Source organism: Clavelina lepadiformis, chromosome 4 (assembly GCF_947623445.1).
Source record: "Clavelina lepadiformis chromosome 4, kaClaLepa1.1, whole genome shotgun sequence".
Classification (NCBI taxonomy): Eukaryota; Metazoa; Chordata; class Ascidiacea; order Aplousobranchia; family Clavelinidae; genus Clavelina; species Clavelina lepadiformis.
In genome coordinates this window covers 15,845,638-15,866,713 of record NC_135243.1, presented here as the reverse complement: position 1 = coordinate 15,866,713, position 21,076 = coordinate 15,845,638, and the positions used below count along the sequence as shown (strand labels likewise).

General features: G+C 34.7%; 2 protein-coding genes across 2 annotated transcripts; one reads left to right on the top strand and one right to left on the bottom strand.

The window, feature by feature from the left end:
- Positions 1 to 2,110: 2,110 nt before the first annotated feature.
- On the bottom strand, positions 2,111 to 4,792 carry LOC143452783 (glucose-fructose oxidoreductase domain-containing protein 1-like). The gene has a single exon (XM_076953880.1). It carries the CDS (start codon positions 4,251 to 4,253, stop codon positions 3,117 to 3,119), a length of 1,137 nt encoding a protein of 378 aa, XP_076809995.1. The 5' UTR covers positions 4,254 to 4,792; the 3' UTR covers positions 2,111 to 3,116.
- Positions 4,793 to 11,139: 6,347 nt separating this feature from the next.
- On the top strand, positions 11,140 to 19,676 carry LOC143451953 (serine/threonine-protein kinase H1-like). The gene is made up of 9 exons (XM_076952739.1): positions 11,140 to 11,360; positions 12,111 to 12,243; positions 12,342 to 12,489; positions 12,614 to 12,712; positions 13,443 to 13,754; positions 14,551 to 14,706; positions 16,218 to 16,363; positions 17,034 to 17,145; positions 17,418 to 19,676. Exons 1-9 carry the CDS (start codon positions 11,315 to 11,317, stop codon positions 17,469 to 17,471), a joined length of 1,206 nt encoding a protein of 401 aa, XP_076808854.1. The 5' UTR covers positions 11,140 to 11,314; the 3' UTR covers positions 17,472 to 19,676.
- Positions 19,677 to 21,076: the final 1,400 nt, after the last annotated feature.

The following is a 21,076-nucleotide window of genomic DNA, read 5'->3' as shown; positions in this document are numbered from 1 at the left end:
CTCATTGTGAAGTGAGTATGGTTGCGGTCCCTACCCTACCCAATAGAAGCTTCGTTGAGAGTTATGCTCATATTTTTTGTTAAAATATAAGAGGTCAAGAAACATTAAAATTTCGTTGATGTCACTAAACTTGGTGTAGCCTAATGTTGAAATGTATAGTTTTTTTTCTAAATATTTTTGGATCAAATATATTTCAGCAGACTGGCGTAAAAATGCCGTTCAAAAAACGTGAAAATCTTAAAAACATTTTCAGAGAGTCTGTCATTTACAATCCTAAACACTATTTTGTGCCAACATTAGCATATTTGGGGGGGGGGGAGGAGGCATGCCACTCACAAATCTAACGCTTTTAAACCACCAGCCTTTTTACGTTTTCAGTCTTTTTCGTTTAATGCATTTCCTTGTTTTCGACTTCTTATTAGCCACAACCTACACAGAAAAACGTATAAGATTAAAAGGCAGGTTTACGGCGTTTCAAACTCGATGTTTTCGACCTTACAAATCATACACGGCGTCTCAAAAGTAAAAACTATGACTTGGCGGCTGTATTATCTAAATATAAATATACATTTCGTTTAAGGCGTTTTAAATCAGTATTTGAGGCGCAAAAACACAAAACTTTTGCGTTTCGGGCGGAATAGACAAGCCCGGGATTTTTAAAGCTTTTTGACCTCCCTCAACGCAACCCTAAATACGTCGCTGCTTGTTAACTATACATCGTTTTACTTGCTAATGTTATACTATTACAGTGGTTATCACTATTTTAATATTTTCACGCTGACGATGTTATTTTAAGTATAGGCTAGTTGCGCAATGCTTTATCGATTGAACAATAACAGCAGCTGGCTAGTCTAATTATAGGCTACCTACAAAAAGGTGTTGGAGTTCATAAAGCTAACTTGCCACATATGAACTTAATTCATAATTTTATTAATGAAAGGGCCTCCAACAATGCTGGGTCCTAAGGCATTCCACCACGTTTCTATCTGACGCTGCATGTACACGTAATTGCAGCTACAGTCCCATATAGGACTGCACTCATATAGAATGGATTGCGAAAAACCTTTGTACGATTTAAACCCAGCGATGATTCTATGGTACTTTTAATAGTGAATTGTAATCATTTAAACAATTGGTCTATTTATAAAGCGATTGTGTGTTCTCTGACTAGAAAAAATATGTCATTTAAAATATTCGCATTAGTTATTAAGTGGCTATAAGATAGTTTGTCCAATTTAACTATGACGCGTGTCCAGGTAGTGAAGCAGCCTACTTTTCAAGTGGTTGTGGTTTAAGTATAGTATTTATTCTAAAAATTGTAACGCTGACGTTTGCTTGTTTATTTTTCTCTGCTGACGTAATCTTGATGTCAAAAGTTCATTGGTCAGAAACAATATCTTTCTTTTATAAGGGGGTCACTATCGGGTCATACTCTTTCGCTACCACAATCTTGGACGCCATTGACGTGTTCACATCTTTATACCTTTCCGTTTATCGCATTTCTTTGTGTGTGATTGCTCATCTGCTATATGGTCTAAAAAACATATTTAGTAGAGATGGGCCGATACGAACCCAAACCCGAATAGATTCGCCGAATGTCGCCTTTATGGAAGATTCGGGCGAACACGAATAACAACAATGGCGAACCCGAATACAACATTACTTATCAATTTACTGACTTTCGTAAAAAATGATGATCTAGTTTCCCGACAATGCTAAACTAGAGTCAGCAGCACTTACAATGAAGGTCGTTTTCCTGACGATTTTGCTTTATCGATCGTTTTTTAAACACTATTTTTCGAAAGAAAGCGATTTGTTTATCGATTACGTCATTTTAGAAGCAAGACTTGACAACTTTTGGAGGAAATTTTATTGTTTGGTTCTAATACGAATAGATTCGGAATTCGTTCGTGTCGACCTTCATGGTATTCGGGTTCGCACGAACCCGAATAATCTTCCTCGCGGCACATCCCTAATATTTAGCCCAACAGGTGGGTTACATCGTAACTTTCGCTCTGCACAGGTATGGCAAAAAATAAACAATACAATACCCGGCATCAAAATCGTTGCATATGTTTTATACGAAGTTTCAAATTTGCACACCATGAACTGCCAGCTATTAGTGTACGTATAAACATTAAAATACATTTTTGAGACAAAAAAAAATTTGCGCAGTTGTACTTCGCTCACTTTGGACGAAATGGTCAAATAATGCGGGAATTAAGCAAATTCCATTATAGTGTGCTAATTGTAATAATTAGACCTTATTCCTACGGAATTCTCGTGCAGATCTGATGATATCATAATGTTATTACTTATTAGTGTTCTATTTAGGGTGTTTAACAACAAGCGCTGTACTATATTTTGGCCATGTTTAGTATACACGACCCGGTTTGGATTAGGCTACTTCCGAATTACGTCATTCGTTCTACAGCGCTGAACGCTTTAATGAATGCGCTATCAATGGAGTCAGATCAGCGAACAATCGATCAAGCAATAATTATTACTGTATATAATTAACAACAGTTCACAACCCGAACAATACGCTCACTTAGCATAATAGTTTGCTTAGTTTGTTAGCAAATGTTGCCTCTGTACACAGGCACTAAAAACCCTAAGTACGACTCCGATTCCGCGGCCACTAAAAAGCAGAAAACGTCACCGACAACATCGCATTAAGTTCAAGTTGGTCTAAATAATTCCATCAGAGAAATAAGCTTAAGTTTCTATATCGTTTCCATTCTTAACTCAATACGGCCTTGGTCTTTTGTTTCTGTGTTGATCTTATTCCTCGGGCAGGTAAAGATATATTTGTTTTTATGGCCTTTCATAACCTTGATAACTTCACAACGATTACAAATCTTCAATTCCTGCGAATGTCCATTTCGAGTGGCATTCAAATGCTTATTTAAAGAATATAAACCGAATTCTATTATCCAGTTTAAATTTGCATTTGAATAGTTCAGGATCCAAATCCTTCGCATTCGATAATTCTGAATTAAAATAGGTAACACTGCAGTGTAAGTAAAAGACACTATCTAAAACAAAATACTATTTCCTAACTCCAAGTAATGTTTTATTTTTATGAATCAAACTTTGTATACTATATCCTTTGATTAGTCTGGTAGTACAACTTGTTCCCAGTCACTAGTTCTACTAGATTTCCTAATTGAATCTAAAACCGTTTGTGCATAAAGTGCATCCTCAAATGTAGCAGCGCTTTTGAGTGCAACTTTATTCCATCTTCTGCAGTCATCTTCTTCTAAAAACGAGAATTTAAGAGACTCAATGAATTTCTGTAAACCTTGCATAAATGGAACAGGAAGCTTCACATAGATGCCAGAAGAATGTATAGTTTCTAAATCGACATTTATTTCTTTTTCATCCTGTTCAAGAATCTCTGGAGTCTCTAAGCAATCACTAACGCCCTTTTTCTTCCCATACAAAACACCATCTTTTGCATGCAAACACGCCAGTGAACCAATGGCAAAAACTTCGTACGAAAATGGTCCAGGTACATTGTTGTTAATTACACAGGTACAACAAGCTCCTCCATCCAATTTCATTTGAAACGTACAAAAATCATCACTAGTTATCTCACGAAAACCACATACTTGGTCTGTATTCTTTTGAAAGGTAGTTAAAAACCCATGAACAGAAGTAGCTTTTTGACCACAGATGAAGTATATCAAGTCAATAAAATGCCCACCAAATGTACATAACACCCCACCACCCATTCTTTCATCGTGGTACCAATCAAAATGGGTATTTAAGGAAAAGCCACAATGCACGCGAACTTCAATCATCATCACATCGCCAATATATCCTTCATCAACACATTGTTTCATTTTTTGAAATGTTGGAAGAAATCTTAGATTGTACGTCATAACTGACATGAGTGAAGGGTAATAATGTGCAGCATTCAACATGCGTTTGGTGTCTGCCATACCCAAACCAGCTGGTTTTTCACAAAGAACATTTTTTCCAATTCCAAGAGTCTTCACTGCAATCTGTGATTGTAAACATGGAGGGCTACAAATACACACCAATTCCACACGTTGGTTTAAGAGGAGATCATCAATATGACAGGTGTAAAAGGGTATCTTAAGCTGCAAAGCAAGGCTTTTAGCATCTTCCTCAGTTCTGCCCCAAATTGCTTCAATGCTAAAGCCACATGACCGTAGCAAAGAAATTGTGGCTTTAGCTGTCAAACCAGTTCCAAAAACTCCAACACCTGGTAGTGACAAGTTCATAGCTTTAACATGAATACACTAAACTGGATCTGCAACATGACAAAATTAAGAATAGAGCATTTTTAAGGAATCAAGCTTGTACAGGACTGTTAAAAACTTGGCAAAATGTTTACCTTCAGAATGAGAAAAGTCTTTGTAATACTTACACAGGTGATAATTCCACATTGCTTGAGCCCCAGTTACCAAGCTAAACTATGTACAAGTTCCGATTGTCTCACATTTTTTTACATTTTATTGCCCAAACTTAGAACTGTTCACCAGGTCCAGTGAACAGGAGCAACAATCGTTAACACCTTACCCAAAAGCATTACAATGGTAGCACCTCTGGGAAAATGAGCCAGCCACATTATTGTGAGCCCAGCGCTCAAACAACTAAATTGATGCATGGTACAAAATCAATCTTCCTTATCAAATCATTTCTAATAAGCTTACCATTTACCTGGATTAATGAGTTTTATCCTGGGTGCATTGACTAACGAAGTTGGAACCTACGTGCTTTAACACAAATTTTAACACATTATTTGTAATTGTAATGTGTGTAAGAAGTTATTGTGATGCAACACTAAAAAAGATACAGCAACTTCAGAAACTCTAATGGTTTCGTTATAAACATTGCAAGGATTAAAAGAAATTTTTTTGTCAAAGTCAATCACAATGAAACGATATCCTTTCATGAAAGTGAATAGCATTGAAATGGCTGATGTACAGAATGGGGACAAACATTACCGATGTACAAAAATTATGCTTGACATGTACGATTATTGAAATGTCCACATATCAGTGTTAAGAGCAGACTTTTAAAAACAGTCTTAACATTGGAAAAGCCAATGTACGGAACAGGGGCATACATTAATGGTGTAATTGTTGGTAATTATTAACAATGTTAACAATTATTAACAATTAACAATGTTGGTAATTACCAACATATAGATTAGCAGGTTACATCAATTAGTAACGATTCCCCTTTCCGGTAATTGCCCCGGGACCACCAACTAGTATATCAATGATTTTGCCCCATTTTGTACAACCCCATTCTGTATATTACATTACCAATATAACTGCAACCACATTAAACTATTATCAATTCTGACATTATTGTACTAGGGTCAAAAAGAAGTGACATCAGTTACAAACAAAACAAAAAACACCACCCTTTGTCATCAACTTCCGTTTTCAAGGAAAATTATTTTTTGAATTTCGAATTTTAATACAGTGCTTCCTTGATTAATCGGTCTAATTAGGAACACGTTTTTAGAAACTTGAGCAGACATGAAAAAAACGGATAATTAAATTCTTATATTTAGGAGATAAAAGCAATTCTTTTAAGTTTCACGTTGCCTTTCAAACATTAAGCCATCTCAATAACTTAAAATATAGTATAGGATTTAATGTTTAACAATGAACTACAAGTACAGTAATATTAATCAAAAAAATAGGCTATAACAGACATACTGCATAGCAATACCTACAGGAGGCTTTGCAGATTGTTTGTTTTACTGTATAGTTATGTCATGAAGCTGATGTACCAGGCGACTGAATATAATCAAAGGGTCTAGTACAGAAGTGCACAACCAGCTCAAAGCAGTGACGGAAACAGGTCTTAACGGTCATGACACAAATCAAGTTCCTAACAGCGCAAGTCCAAGTCAGGTTGAGTCATTTTAATTATATTTACAAGTCGAGTTCTAGTAACGTTTATCTTAAGGAGCTGACCACCCTTACATTTTGCTATTTCCATGATTTTGTTGGACTGTTACGCAATGGCTTAAAAAGTCTAAAAAGAACAAGATATAGGTTGGCAGTCTGAAGGTTTTTCAGTGTGGGAATTATCCTAGCAAAGAGCATGTTAGAAAAATCCTGGTCCAATTCTTAGGTTTGCTAAAATGTAATTGAAAACTGATAAAATTGGACTTTTTGGACAAAAATTGCAGTCTTAAAGTTAACAGGTTATTGCAAGAGCTAGAGATAGGTGATTTTGTTGGGATTTCACGAAATAATAGCATAAAAGCCCTGAGGTATACTAAAGTGTCAAGCAAAATGTCAGTCATCCATGCCAAACTTTTTGATTAATTGCATTTTTAGTAATAAAATAAACAAAAAATTAGGCGTTTTTACAAGGGTTGTCTAACACATATACCTAAGCCATGTTACAAACAAGTTACTGTTTATAATTTATTTTTCCTTCTAGGTAAATAATAAATGAATTTCAGAATTCTTGTAACGTAAATATAAGCATAATATTTCATTTTATCCAATAATGAGGCTTTTGCAAATTCAATAGAATGTATTGCATGGTTATTTTTTAATTAATTCTTTCACAAATATAAAAACCAATTCTATAACGATTTGAAACAACTTGTTTTATGACTCAAATCAAGCCAACCAGCAAATTCCATGTTAACAGGAGTTAAGCCAAGGCTTTCCAAAAACCTAACTTAAGTCAAACTCCAGTCAAGTCATTGACTCAAGTCTTTCTATCTGCCTCAAAATCACAAAATTGTGACGTCACTATGACGCAAACATGTTGTGGAGCCAATAAAGTGCCAATAAACCAATAAACTAAAAACCACATTTTTTCGTCATTAACTTCCAGGGGAAATCCCCATCAAAAGTCAAAAAAATTTTAAGTTGGCCATAAGCTATGGTACTTTAACAAAAATATAATTACAGTTTTACTACGTAGAAATGACAACACAAATCTAATCTTCAATCTGCCAAAAAAATCTACACCCTACCCTAATTGTAACATAGACTGCAGACATAGTCTCCACATTTTTTTTGCCGAAACGATATTGCACACCGGGAGACGAGCAATCTCTTTAAAAAAGGAGACACACTCTTTTGTCTGTTTTTTTTATTATCATTATTATAGAAGGCCGCGGAACCACAAACGCCGGGTGTGCTTGGGCGACGAGTCGTAGTACGCACCGGAATTTTGCTTATGCATCCCCGGGGTCAGGCGGAAACTGCCATAATTTGCAGTCCGGCTCAATTGTCTGATTGTGCTTGATAGTTTTAAAAATAACCTGAGTCAAACCAGCAGACTCCTTCTGGCAGACACCATCTGCTGGTTTGATAAAGTCAAGCGAGCAGACATTCTTTTTTTAAAGAGTACTATTAAATTAAATTTAAACTTCCTGTGGGGAACGATATTCAAAATCGCGGTCAAAGGTCATAAAAAGATTGAAAATTAGCCCTAAAATCCGATAGTTGTTAACTACAATCGCGTCTGCCGGCATTAAATAGCGACTTCTATGGCGGCAGACCATTCTCAACTGTGACGAATATGAATTTAACTTTAACGTGATAAATCTTAATTTTAACTTCCGGTGGATAACGATGTCGAAAATCACGGTCAAACATCAAATTGAGACAATATTTGTGGGGCCGCTTTTAGCATTTCTTCTCGTCGCATCCAATTAACCTCTTATGAAGTTTTGACAGTTTGTTCTTGAATTGATTTAATTTGTACTTAAGCGCATTTTAAACGAAATCAACCTGTATGCTTTTATGGTTGTTTTTGTGATGATTCTGCATTTGGTGTCATTGCTTATCGGCAATTAATATGAAGGTGTGACGTTTTATTCCTGTTTTATTTTGCTGACGTATTCTTCTATCCAATTTACGTTCAGTTCGGCTTGCTGTAAGTTTTTCATTCGGGTTTTTATGAGATACTATGACAAATTAAACTTCGTTTGTGTATTGCTTGTGTGAAGTATTACACAACAAACATATCTGTCATAATGACCGCGTATGCTGGCGGCTGTTGTTACAGGATGAGCGAGGACGATTGATGGTTGATAACTTGTTTACTTCTGCTTCGATGATATGACTTCTCATTTCTCAAACGGCGTGATTTTGCTGTTAGTTGCTTAATTCTGTCTATACAAATTACTAAATTATAAGTTCCCATTTTATTTATTATCAGACACGAAGGCTTTCACCTTCGGGCAAAGCTTACTGAATGTTACATTGTGCAATAGTAACCAGCAAAATCGATAACGTAAACAGGAAAGATTGTAAACATTACTTCGGTATATATATGTGACACACCAGTTCAAGCGAGATAATTTATCTGACGTCATTAAGGAGAATTCAAGTCCGGTCAACAACTGCATTGCAAGATCCCAAAATAAAATTCAAGCATTTCGAAAAACAAATCGTGACTCGTGACGTAACCGTTGCAATACTATCTTTGGATTCGGTCATTTGCCAATTTTTCTGTGGTATCGGGTTTGATATTGCACGTTTTCATGATTGACTTGATATAATGTGTCAATTTTTTTATTTGGGCACCAACTGGATGAATGCCATCGCGGAACTCTGAGTAGAGGACAATATTGGGGAGGCAATTTGTGGGCATTTCTTTGATGCTAAGCCACTGGCCTATCACGATTAAACCGCTTGTTACACCACATATATGTGTCGATAACAAATAAAAATAAAACGATAAAATTAATAAAAATTTTCATACCATTGAATCGTAAGGAATTATGGAACATTACATTGTTCAATGTTTGTAATAAACAAAGTTTTGAAACTGTATAAAAGGCAGCCATTTTTTAATTCAATGCCCGCCACCCACAGTTTTCTTAGTATTTGAGTATTGTACCATACTGTGACACACTCAATAAATGCAAGATGAGCAAATGCTGTAGATTTATTTTTAAAGAAGATCTTGAGATATTAGCTAAAAGTGTGCTTAAACAGTTTAGGCAATTTTTGTCCAAAATGTGTAGATATTGTTGTACATAGAATGTGGAAGACATAGTTTCCGTAGTCTTCCAAGTTGTGACGATAATTATGTATCTGCTATTTACTGCGCTATTATTGTGTTACGTCATGGGTGTCCAACTTTTTTCGCCAAAGGGCCACATGCGATTTATGAATGATTGCGCGGGCCACTTGAGTGTTTACTGCTAATTTCTAATTAAAACTCTCATACCAAAATTCTAATGTTAAAAATACGTATTATCCTCTTTTACAATTATAAGAATGATAAACATACCAAGTTTTAGTAAATTCAACAAAGTTTTTACCACACGTCGACATTTTAATGTAAAGTTTGGCACTGTTTTTCTCTAACAAGTTCGGCAATATTCGGTGAGATGGACGATGTAGCAATGCGAAGCGAGTTTTCCATATGGCTGTCAGAAATTAGTAAAAAAAAACAATTTATGCCAATTTTTCGGAATGTAAGTTCACCATAAATTGCGTAGGCGATTCAGTTGATAATATAAGTCATTTCGAAAAATACCGCGCGGGCCACTCAGAATTTTCTGGTAGGTCACGGGTTGGACACCCCTCTGTTACGTCATATTTGCCAGAAGTTTATTCTCAGTTCACGACATAATTGCTATCCAACCGAAGAAATAGTTGGTTGACAACCTGTTCCGTAAACATGTTATCTACCTTGCACTTTTGAACTCAACGCAATAAAATAATCCCATAATTATCAACCTATTTTGTAAACATGTTAGGGCTTAGGCTATCTACATTTCTTTATGAACTCGTACTTTTATTGCAACAAAAATGACTAACCCTACCGGTCAACAAAGCTGTACGCCTACGATAGCCAAACTGTGAGAAATGTGAGCATGAATACATAGACCAAAAACGTAGACACATGCCAAAGATGACGTAGGTATTTCTGAGGCATGTCACCGATAACGCTAGGAACATGTCACGAGGCAGGCTGTCACTGCTGTTGTGCCACATGGGATTACCCTCACTTGGAATTGCACCCACACTGGATAGAATCTAAAAACAATTGTACCCACCACCTGCCACATGTAATCACCATGGTACGGTGTTCGATTCACAGTGGCGCCATATCTTTATAATACCCTTGGGTAAGGCATTAGCCACAATTGCCCATTGTTCAGCGGACCTGGTGGACAATTCTAAATTCGGTCAATATACCTACTACAAAAAACAAATAAAATAAAATGTGTGTGACAATCGAAACTTGCTTATTGGCTAGCTCATTAACCGGCACTCAAGTGATGAGTGATCATTGTTGAGTTTAAGTCGGGCAAAGACTTGCCTTAGTGTAAGTCCGAAGATAAAGATTACCAGATTAATTATTATTACCGATAGCCTAAAAGTGGACCCCAAGGTTTGGAATTAAAATATTCAAGTATTAAAATCATTAACCAGAAAAGTGTATTTCTGTTGGTGAGTGGGTTGATGAATTACAAAAAGTTTTCCCAAAATTCTTTCCTAAATGTAAGTTTTCAGCTAATGACTGACAAATTTAATTTTTTAGTAGTTAAACAACCTATATAGAAAGCTTGCATTTTAGCAAAGGCAGATTCACGCTGAATAAATAGAGTTTATTTGTTTTATGCCATTATTAAAAATTTAATTAATTTCCGCTGCAACTAATTTCTATTTTAAATAATTGAACCGATTCTAAGGCAATTGACTTCGCCATATTTATCTGTGCCACTTTCAAGTAACAACCCCAAACGATGAAATTAAAAGAATTTCACTGGACTTGCGATCTTTGTGTGGATGTTTTTTTGTGACACGATTTTATGACGCCACCTTGTAAAGGCCTAATCTGATATTTATGCCAGTCTGCCAGTGTAATAACGATATTTGCTTCTTTGCCACGCCGGAAGTTTCCGGCGTAGCTTATCATGCAAACTTTCCATACAGGCTAAGCAGCTACTAGCTGTATAAGTTTTCGCAGACGTAGTCTTAAACCTCTTGGGCTTGGCTACTTTTTTCGATTGTTTTTTGTCAAATTTCTGTTTCGTTCCTCTATAATGATTTATCAATTTTTTGCTCCCCCACAAGCAGTGTCAAAGTATAGCCTAAACGATACAATAACCTCATTAATCGTTTCGTTTTTTGTTTTGTGATTTAGTAAAAGTTTTGGAGAATTTGTTTTATTTCAGCTGTTTGTTAAAAATTTTCATTGACATATTGTGATCTATTGTTTAGCACATATAAATTATACAACAAGTGTGTTGGCAGAGCATTAATCCCCTCTGAAAAGGCCGTTTTGATCATTTGTTTCATATATAATGAAAATAGAGTAGAATCTACCATTTATGGGGTGTGGATACAGCAAGATATTACCAGAACCTCCATTTGAAGGTAAAAAGCAAATCTAATGTAGTTTGACAGTTTTATTTACCATTTACTTCAGAGAATAATTACTTTCTGGAGGCAAGTGTTTAAAATTCCAAAATCCAGTGGAACCTCAGTGTATGGCCACCCTATTGAATTGAGAGATCACCACTGTTAAGTGACCTCATTCTTTTTTCATGCAATCAAAAGTTAAAGTTATTGTCTTGATTTTCTGATCTTGCTCAATTGCTTTTCTTTGTTAAACATTGGATTATTTTAATTATATAATCACTTTAAAAAAGTCCAATTTCTCGATCACTATTTAATAGTTTACTGGTAAAAAATTAAAACCAATTGATGTCAATTTGAAGTAGAATGAAATAAATTATTGTTTTTTCTAATTATGTTATTAGTACCTAAGGTAGTTTGCTAAAATGATATATGGTATGATCTTCATAATAAATAATCATACCAGCACAAAATTTGGTACATCCTGCCTCTTGCTTTGACTTAATCAGTATAGCCATCCCTATATAGGGACCAGCTTTTGTTGGTTCTATGGGTGACCACGTTACCAAAGTTTCACTGTTTGTAATTTGCTTTATATTTTATATTTATAGTAATTTTGTCAAGTTTCTATTATGTGCACATTTTCAATTGTGTACCATGCCATTTTATGTAACACCAAGTGCTACAAACGCTATTAAATATTCTTTCAATTTGTTCTATATGAAGTTTTTTGTGTGTATAATACAATATGCCAATTTTCTTGTTTAGGAAAAAAAGATGTGCAATATGTCAAGTCTGTGGACCCCTACTTGAAAAAAGGAAAAGCTTCCCCTGGGTCGAAAGAAGCATTTCTAAATAGTGAAACAGAAAAGGAAAAATTAGCGTCTGCAAATAACAATAAGTATGATTTGTAGGAATGTTTGTTGTTTTAAAGTCAAGTTTTGTGATATATGACGTAACTGTCAATAGAACACTTAATCTGGTGCGTTAATCATGTAGAGCTGTTGCCAAATATCGAGCGAAGGTTGATCCTCGTGTTGTGGCAAAATATGACATAAAAGCACTCATAGGACGTGGCAGCTTCAGCAAGGTTGTCAGAGTTGAACGGAAGGGATCTAAACAGCCTTATGCAATAAAAATGATAGATGTAAGTTTATGTAAAGCTATACTATCTTTATACAGAAATTGCTGCATGTAACCGCAATGCGCACTATTTGTGTTGCTTTGATATGTATAACTTTGCATTTTAATGCAAACATTTTGATTGACAGGTAAAGGAAAAAGAAGGTCGAGATGTTTGTGATTCAGAGCTTCGTGTTTTAAGAAGAGTAAGACATGAATACATTGTCCAACTTATAGAAGTGTTTGAGGTAAGCATTCTTATTCATTGTACTTTGGAAAATATTGGGGGAAGAGGCAAAACGTTAATAAAATCAAGTTGGGCACTAGGTTTAAAATAAATTGTGAAAATTCAATGGCTTTAAATTGCCAATTTGCACACCACAACAAGCACAAGTTAAAAAAAAAAGTTGATTTAGGCCCAAGCTGTTTTCATTGATTTGGTTGTCATATAGGCAAGGAACATATTTGCTTTTAATTGTCCATCTTATGATATCTGAAACAATCAGTTATAATGTCATAATGTTTGTCTCCATCTGCTTTGATAGTAGTTGTGATATTGTTCATTTAGACGTTTGGCTTGTTGTAATTAACATTCTCATCATCTTCCAAACAATGATATCGCATATACCTGTAAGTTTTAACCTCTTGCTATCATCTGTAAATGAAAACTCAAAGTAAAACAAAAAATGCTGCTATGTACATCACATAAAATTGCGCAGCTAACAGAATATCCCTCCATTAATTTTGTAAAAATTTTGGTTTTGCATTAGGGTACTTACTTTAATATGTGTGGTTACTAAACTTTAGACTTAATGCCTGAGTTATGCAAATCCAATGTCATCTCGTTTTCTAATATAATTTTAATGATCATATAGACTTCTTAACCAAATTCCTGGATGGGGGGAGGTAGTTAGTGGTGACCTTGAAGTAGGCACCTGGCTACTCCTTTGTGTTATTTGCTTGATTTCATGTGTTTAGGCACCAGATAAATATTACATGGTGATGGAACTTGCAACTGGAGGGGAGTTATTTGACAGAATTATTACGAAAGGTAGTTTTTCGGAACGTGATGCAGTAAAGGTATTGCAAATGGTTTTACAAGCTGTGGCATATCTGCACATGCTGGGTATAACTCACAGAGATTTAAAGCCTGAAAATCTATTATATTACCATCCTGGTAATGACTCAAAATTGCTAATTACGGACTTTGGATTAGCATCTACCCGTAGATCTGGTGAAGACGGGACGATGAATACGACTTGTGGAACTCCTGAATACATAGCACCAGAGGTAGGCAAGGTGTGAAAGTTGGTGTAATGTTACAACCACATGGGAATTTCGGAATCTATATCTTTTGTACAATGAAGTAATCACTTTGTATGGTATTGTTATAATACTATTTACTTTTCTGTTCTCCATTCAAAAGGGTGTGATTGCTCAGATACAATATCATAAAAGATAAACCTTACGTAGGCTGTTTGTTGAATGTTTGTGACAGTAGCCAATATATCTCATGCATCATGTGATCTGCATGTTATATTTTATATAGTTGTAGATACATAATTTTATTTTTTTAATATTAGCAATATACCAAATAAAAGCAGTTGAAGAATTTAAATATATGTACTAATGTTCTTTTTGATGTTCTTTCAAATTTAGATCTGCTGTATTTTATTATTGTCCCTGACTTGAGTATGTGGCGAATCATGTTTAATATTTGACCATGCCACCTCATCAATAGACATAAATGAAATATTTCTGTAGTTTTTCCTTGTTTTTTTTTGATATTTGTTTTGCTTCTTACAATAATTCTACCATAAAATGAGTAACACAAATAAAAGTTTAAAATTTTTTTCTGCTATATATTCTCTTTTTGTGATTAGTGCAAATCAGTCACCCACATTTGCTTTTATTAAGTAAAGCCAAATAAATTGATTGTTTTCGTATGCCCTAGTATACATATTCAGATTTGTGTTGGGGTTGCACATCCCTGTTAGTTACATTTAGGTTTATTTTTGTTATTTTTAAAAGATTACATCAGTACAGTTCACCAGTATATGTGAAAACTATTCTTACATATGTTTAGGTATTATTACGAAAATCTTACACAAGTGCTGTTGATGACTGGGCCATAGGTGTTATTACATACATTTTACTAAGTGGAATGATGCCATTTGATGACGAAAATAAAGGTCGTCTCTATCGTATGGTTATTAACGGTGATTACAATTTCAATGGAGATGTAAGTTGTGCATCGAGTACTCTATATTTCTATAAACAGGTACCTTACGTTTTACATCCATATGCCGTTTGTATATTATTTCATGGCATATATATTGATTCCAATGTAATATCATGTGAAGTTGCTACTGGGAAGGAAGCATTTACAATAACCTGCACAAAGTTTATTGCTGAACTATATCTTCATTATAGTTAGGTGTAATATTTTTAGTAGCTTCCAATCTACAAATTAAAATTTAAAAAAAATTAATTAATATCCCAACACTGAAGTGATCCAATCCTCATAAGAATCCGATATATATAATTTTGGCTACTTCTCAAATTTTGTTCAGTACCAGTTGCCAAACCCAACCCAAACTCTATTTATCTATCTAAATTACTATAGTTGATTAATTATTATTGATTATATAATATTGATTATATGTGTTTGTTTATTGATTTGGCACACGTTGGTCATGACTGCATAGGCAAAGCGAATGGCAAAGAAAGCTGTGACTTTAGCCTAGCAAGGGGAAAGATAAAGGTTAGCTGATTGGCTTGATACCAGAGGAGGCAAAGAAAAAGTTTTCAGAATTACAAAACCGGTAGCAAATGAAAGTATGGAAGTAACCAAAATGAAGTGCATCCAAGATGATAATGACAAAATTGTCAAGAGAATAAATAGTCTTGGAGACTATGGAAAGCTTCAATGGTTACGTAGCTTGGTTGAATAACTTGTCAAGTAACGTAACTTGTTGTTGGTTGTGGATTTGTACCTGTTATTGCTCCAATCAATCATTTAGGTCAAGAATTTGCCTCAACATTTTGCTGCCTTGCCTAAAAGCCATTGACCAAATCAGTTGGTTCTTCTGCCTTTTCCGCAATTTAAGTCATCATGCACTGTTTGGGATTGACCTTCCTATGTATGTCTGAACATTGTTAGACATGTGCGTAATTTAGTTTAGCCGACAGTCGGACTGTTGCTCGTGGTGTGAGGTGTGCACTACCAGCTCCATGGAGTCATAAATGAGATTAGAGTTTGTATGGAAGATCAAAGGATCCTACTCACTATGTTCTACATTCTACAAGATGTGCGATTAGTAGGGCGTTGAGATATTGATTTTCAGCCAAGGTCCATACACCCCACTCCATAATTACTACTACAAACTACTAATGTCAGATTCATATCTACTGTACTATAACATACTTCAGAAGAACTGGAACATGTTTTTTGCACAATTATTTTGATGCATGTTGGTTGATCTGTGGTCTTTCAACTACTAATTCAAGAGTTCAGCTTTTCTCTTAAACTGTTTTATATATTTTATATTTACAATTGTACATGCATTTATATTACTTATATATTTGTACGTCTCACAAACTTTCATTATTATTTCATTTGTTTGTTTTATTTATACCAATACAGTACCATGTAATCTATAAGTTCTTGTTGTGGAAAAAATCTTTATTCCATGTTTGATATTATAATGTAGCTTATTAAAGTTTGTTGTACTGTGCATTTTTCTGTTGCAGCCGTGGCCACAAGTGTCTCAAACAGCCAAAGATTTTGTCAAAGAGCTACTTCAAGTTAGTCCAGAAAAACGCTTAACATCTGATAAAGCACTTAAACACCCTTGGATTATTAACTATTCTAATCAATCAAGCAAAAATTTGCACAGGTGCTTGTTTCTAAAGTATTTTGCACTCATTCAGTTGTTTTTCGTTACAAAATGTTTATGTTCAGATATTTTCTTTGTCTCTTTAAATAGTAAAAAATAAATCAGGTTAGTAGTTAGTACTAAAATCTATGACAATTCCATTGGTCAAAAATGTCCAAGTTAGTTTAAAGGTTTACTGTAAATTGAAAATGTTTTTGTGAACATACTAAATTTGCAAACATGACTGATTTTACTGCCCTTGTCTCACCAAACGTTTTGCTTGTCTTGTTGAATTGAGTGACAAATTTGATTGTTTACCATGATGTAAGAAATATTTTAATTACCTAGTGACTTGACAAAAAATTATTTTTTGGCAAACAAAGATTTATATTCAAATTATACTCAAAATTTCTTTTGGATATTATTATACAAATCAACCACACAGGTATTTTTTTCCATCTCAGTTTTTGGGTATTTTACTTTTTATTGTTTACGTAGGTCCATAACTTTTGTTTATCGTTCACATGTTTACTAGGTATCGTTTAGAGTTAGACAATAAACATGCTTTATGAGTTGCACTGTGTAACAAACAGTGTTAATTCGGTATCATAGGTATTATTTTTTAATTAACTAATTAGTTAACATATTTTTAAATCTGCACATAACAAAAAGCATTTTACCCATATTACAGGTCAATCTCGCAGAATTTATTAAAGAGAGCATCATCTCGTAACAGCAACAAGTCAGCTCAGTCCGGAAGATCATCCAAATCGAATCGATCGTTACGATCACAACACAGAAAAGTAAATTATCCATACCTGATTATTTGAAGTTTTCAATGCAAAATTTATCAGCCCATTTGCGCAATCGGCATGCGACTGGGTTGTAGGCCGAAATAACGTTCATAAACTCGAAGTTGGATGTGTCCTGTCTTAAGGCAATATTTTGTTAACTGTTGTGTTAACATCTTAACATCTTTACACACCGTTAAAAATAATTTACTGGATGTGTTCTTGTCACGTAGTTTCATTACCATGGGTATGTTGTTATAACTTTCTTGTTCGTTGTTTGTCAGGTTAAAGCAAAAGAGTTGGATGATCTACTTAAAAAATACAACTACAAGCCGTAAAGCTCAAATGTTGATGCTACACGAAGTTTCAAAAATATGCCTTTGCAATCATCATCAAGTTAAGGAGAAAGTGTATTCTTTTTACTAACCAAAAGTCCTTTAATTTTACCCCTATTTCACTTACGTAACATTTTTCTCAGGTTTTGTGAAAACCATTTCATTGTTTTAAGCAAAGTTATGTGCGATTCAAATAGTTTTGGGCATTATGGTGGTTTTGTTGGCATGGTCTGATCGAAAGGGCTTCAACAATAAAAAAGGCGTTTCTAAGTTCAACACTGCAAGTCAAGCTTAATACCAACCTGGCTTTCGTGAACATTTTTTACAATCAGAGCGCCAATACTTAGGTTGTCAACATTTTTTCTAGATTTGCATTGACCACGAAAACCTGTTTTGAAATAGGTTTTTGTATTAGTTGTTTGTTCAGGTTCATATTACAACAGTAGGAGTAGATTCCGTGAATGTTCTTTCTGCTCGCTTGTCCAAGTTTTTGTACAACAGTTCTGCAAAGTACTGGTTTTTGTACAAACTTGCCACATTATTCGCTATATCCTTAATAACTCAGAGTTATGAAAAAATGTAGAAGATTTTTTTTCTTTTTTGCCTTTTCAGGATATTGCATATGGTGCTTGCAACTAGAGTTTTTCTGGTGCAGTAAGCTTCCTTATATCTTTATTTATTTTGTGATATGTGTTCAGCCTATTTTTAGCAGAACGAAGTGCCTTGAAATTGTTCTTTTTGTTTCTGGACCCAATATTTCCACGTTTTCGCTTTGCTAAAGCCTGTATCTCAGGAGAGAAAGCTTTTGGGAGATTTGTCTATCAAATCGTTGACAACTGGATTTTCCTCGTACGAATTCCTTTTATACGCGTTATATTTTAGATTGAAAAGTTCAGTTTATAGTAACTAGAGCTTATTGCACCATAATGCCTTTGTGACTGCAATGTGTTTCTACAAATACAATTACGCATTTATCTTTTGTAACGCCTTTGCATTTATTTAGTGTTGATTGACGCGAGTTTTGTGTTTTACCAGTGCTTCTACTATTGTATTTTGTCACTGCGCTGACAGCATTTTCTTGTCATCGCATAATCGGCCAGGTTGTACTAAACTTTATAAATTAGGCGCTTGTATTTTTGTTTTAGTCCTTGTTACCTTTCGTGTGACTCTCTCTCATCGATCTTATAAAATCTGTCTTTTGCCGCCCGGGGCGAGTCTTTCAACGTTTTGACAATACAAATACTCTTCTAGAGTTGTTATTACTTCTAAAATATTAAGTTGAGCGTCTTTCTGCATCTGCAAGGTTTCTGCTTCTAAATACCTTTAGAATTTGACTTTTTAACTGCGTTATCTCTCAAGTGTACTATGTTTTGCAAATTGACTATTAGTTACACATTATGTTTTTCTTAGTTTAAATTTTTCTTTTTATCCAGTTTTCGCACATGTTGCATAATATTTTCTCTTTAAAAGCATTCTTGATTTAAAACAGTATTATATGGAACGTTGCGGTTATATTATGCTTTAAAACGACCCTGATAAACTTCGTGTGAATGATGACATATCTATAAATTGTTGATGTTCACTGTGATAATGACTGTATTTCGCAATATTCCCAGTCCGCGTTACTTAATTTGAAGTACTGCTTTTTTATTAGCCCATACTTTTTGTTTGAACTGGGTGGTTTTGCGTGAAAGTTTGTTGTGCGTTATTCTCACTACTATCACACCTTGGAACTCGAACTTAATTCGTTTTGGGGGGGCAATTTGAGTTCTGAAAAGTTCGGCTTCAAAGCATTGTTACTTTTAAAATATAATGTTACTTGAATTGTTCCGTTTCTGCTGACTAAATATTTCATTTCCCCAAAGCTCACATCCTTGGCCAGAAAACTTAGATATATAAACTAATTTATGTACAACATTTCATGTTGTTTGAGATAAGAGAATTCGAGTTCTGAGATCTTACTGAACTTGGTTGTCCGTTGCCAACAAAACAGGCAGCTTTTATTATAAATGGATGATTGTTTTTTTTTTCATGTACTATTTTGGAATAAACTATTTGTGGTGTCGTAATTGTTGTATAGTTATCATTCTGTCCGATTTCCTTTGGGGAAATTGATTTCTGATAATACAAACCAAATTTTGACGATTTAAGTTATGTCATGTCGTTTACAACTACTGTTTAGTCATTAAATAAATCTAATGATTTCGATTTCTGACTGGGCAAGGTCCAGATATATTCCAACATAAAAGCTAACCTTATTTCGTTGATACTTTGGAGTTCTTTAATTATGCCACTTTTGTTATGTGAAAATGACTGATGTTATTTTTTCTATTAGAAAGCTATTTTGTGATTTGGAAAACCAGAAATATATAGACTATACAAATGTAAACTTCATTTAAAAAGGAAATATGAAAAAAAAATACGCACAACCACTAGAGCCAAGACAATAGAAAGCATATTTATTAATCAAAGATTTTGTTCGATACTACAACCATTACCAACATAGCAGTGAACAACTATATCGCCCGGCTTATAATAAAAAGCCTATACCACCGCACAAATGTCCTCACGAGAATGAAAGAATACAAACCCGGTAAAAGCATCAAGACAAACCTGAATTTGCAATCCATCTCCATGGACATCCTAGTCGCAATACTAATTCGAACCTTGTCAAGGTCGAAAGCTCAAGATAAAGGAATATTAACAAACCTTTCACTTCAAACTTGGCATTATGTATTTCGCAGTTTTACGCTTTCCACGTTTTAAACGTTAAATAGCTTAAACTGATTTTTTGCATTTGCCATTCTAGCCATTTTCCCAACCTATAACCACCTATCTTTACGAAGTGAGTATTTCACCGAATTTCACTTTAATGTAATAACATTAAAGTAAAGTTTACAAGAAGCTGTCAAAACTGACTTTGGACGCACGATTTTTCCTGTGAAATAGTGGCAGCCCTATTTTTAATAACCGGCTGGATGACCTACATACGGTGAAACAGTCACTTCGAAATGGTTCAAATGGGCCATCTCTTAGTAAACCAGAAGAAGCAAGCTTACGCTTGCGAAAGCTTGTGTTGAAAAAATAAAAGTTAATCTTACAGTGCCATCCTATATCCTGCTCTTTCATTTCACTACATACTGATTATACTGAGTTAACACGATTCAGCCACCATCAATTGCAAATGGCTGGCGTGTTCTCTGCTGGCGAACCTTTAAAGTATTAGGTGCTCGATAGCAACAAAGAAATCAAGGGTGTGAGACCTTGGGGGCCATAGAGCAAAGTTTAGGGAACGAAGAACTGAAAGAGAATGCACAAAAAATTCTCGGTCAGTTTCTTTTTTGAAAGAAAACCAAAACTTTATGTATTTTGGACCGTGTAAATTCAAAATTGTAAGGGGGAACATGCCTCCAGACTCCTAGGATAGATTGCTACGTTTCCAGTAATATTGGAGCCCACAAACTGAAATCACTCCATTCCTCGCCTCGACTCCCCAAACCTAAAACAACCACTGTTGATGTGTGAAGGTATATCGTGAGTTACTTCTTTGAGGTTTGTAACGCAAACGAGGAACTGGTTAAAGGGCACAGTGCTATTGCAAGAAAAGA

Coding starts and splice junctions, on each gene's coding strand:
- LOC143452783 (XM_076953880.1), bottom strand. CDS start 4,253: ATGAACTTGTCACTACCAGGTGTTGGAGTTTTTGGAACTGGTTTGACA.
- LOC143451953 (XM_076952739.1), top strand. CDS start 11,315: ATGGGGTGTGGATACAGCAAGATATTACCAGAACCTCCATTTGAAG. Junction 12,713..13,442: donor AACTTATAGAAGTGTTTGAG/GTAAGCATTCTT, acceptor TCATGTGTTTAG/GCACCAGATAAATATTACAT. Junction 17,146..17,417: donor TACGATCACAACACAGAAAA/GTAAATTATCCA, acceptor GTTGTTTGTCAG/GTTAAAGCAAAAGAGTTGGA.